This window comes from Myotis brandtii, unplaced genomic scaffold (genome assembly GCF_000412655.1).
Source record: "Myotis brandtii unplaced genomic scaffold, ASM41265v1 scaffold2842, whole genome shotgun sequence".
In the NCBI taxonomy this organism is placed as follows: domain Eukaryota; kingdom Metazoa; phylum Chordata; class Mammalia; order Chiroptera; family Vespertilionidae; genus Myotis; species Myotis brandtii.
The window spans coordinates 49,461-50,093 of record NW_005360858.1 but is presented as its reverse complement, the minus strand read 5'-3'; the positions used below and the strand labels follow the sequence as shown (position 1 = coordinate 50,093).

The window sequence follows — 633 nt, the reverse complement described above, 5'->3', positions numbered from 1 at the left end:
TGGACAGGAGTCTAGTAACCAAGTGCTTACAGAAGCTGCACAGAGACTGGGAGGGGAGAATGAGACACCTACCCTTGCACTCAGGTGGGTCTGTCCACTTCCCTCTTAAGCATGTCACCACTGCTTTCCCGAAGAGGCCCCTAGAGTTCCTGCATTCATAACGTGCTGTGTCCCCATGTCTATAGTTAGGCTTCTGGTTTGGTATGAAGGCATTTTGCACTGTGGGAGGGCTGCCACAGGGGAGAGCTGAATAAAGAGAAAATAATGGATCTCTAATGCAGTGATCATTTAGATGCCATTGAGATGGAAAATCTTCATAAGTTTACACATATGCTTGAAAAAAGAAGATCAAGCAAATTTATTTGGTAAGAATCAAGCTTCTATATGTTAAGTTAAAAATGTTTTATTGATATTTAGATAGAGAGGGGAGAGTGGAGAGAGAGAGAAAGAGAGAGAGATACATCGATTGGCTGCATCCTCTATGTCTCCTACTGGGGATTAAGCACACAACCCCAGCATGTGCCCTGACTGGGAGCAAATCAGAAATTTCTTGGTACCTGGGATGACACAATCAACTGTGAGCCACACTAGCCACGGCTACAACTATTTCTTTCTTTTTTTTTAATAAAAAAT

At 42.8% G+C, this 633-nt stretch overlaps 1 protein-coding gene across 1 annotated transcript in view; it reads right to left on the bottom strand.

Moving 5' to 3' along the window:
* LOC102242061 (complement factor H) overlaps positions 1–633 on the bottom strand; it is a 44,760-nt gene that overhangs the window by 9,896 nt on the left and 34,231 nt on the right. Inside the window, exon 11 of the mRNA XM_014541966.1 lies at positions 73–246. Within this exon, the coding sequence (XP_014397452.1) occupies positions 73–246 (174 nt within the window). The remainder of the gene's footprint in view (positions 1–72; positions 247–633) is intronic.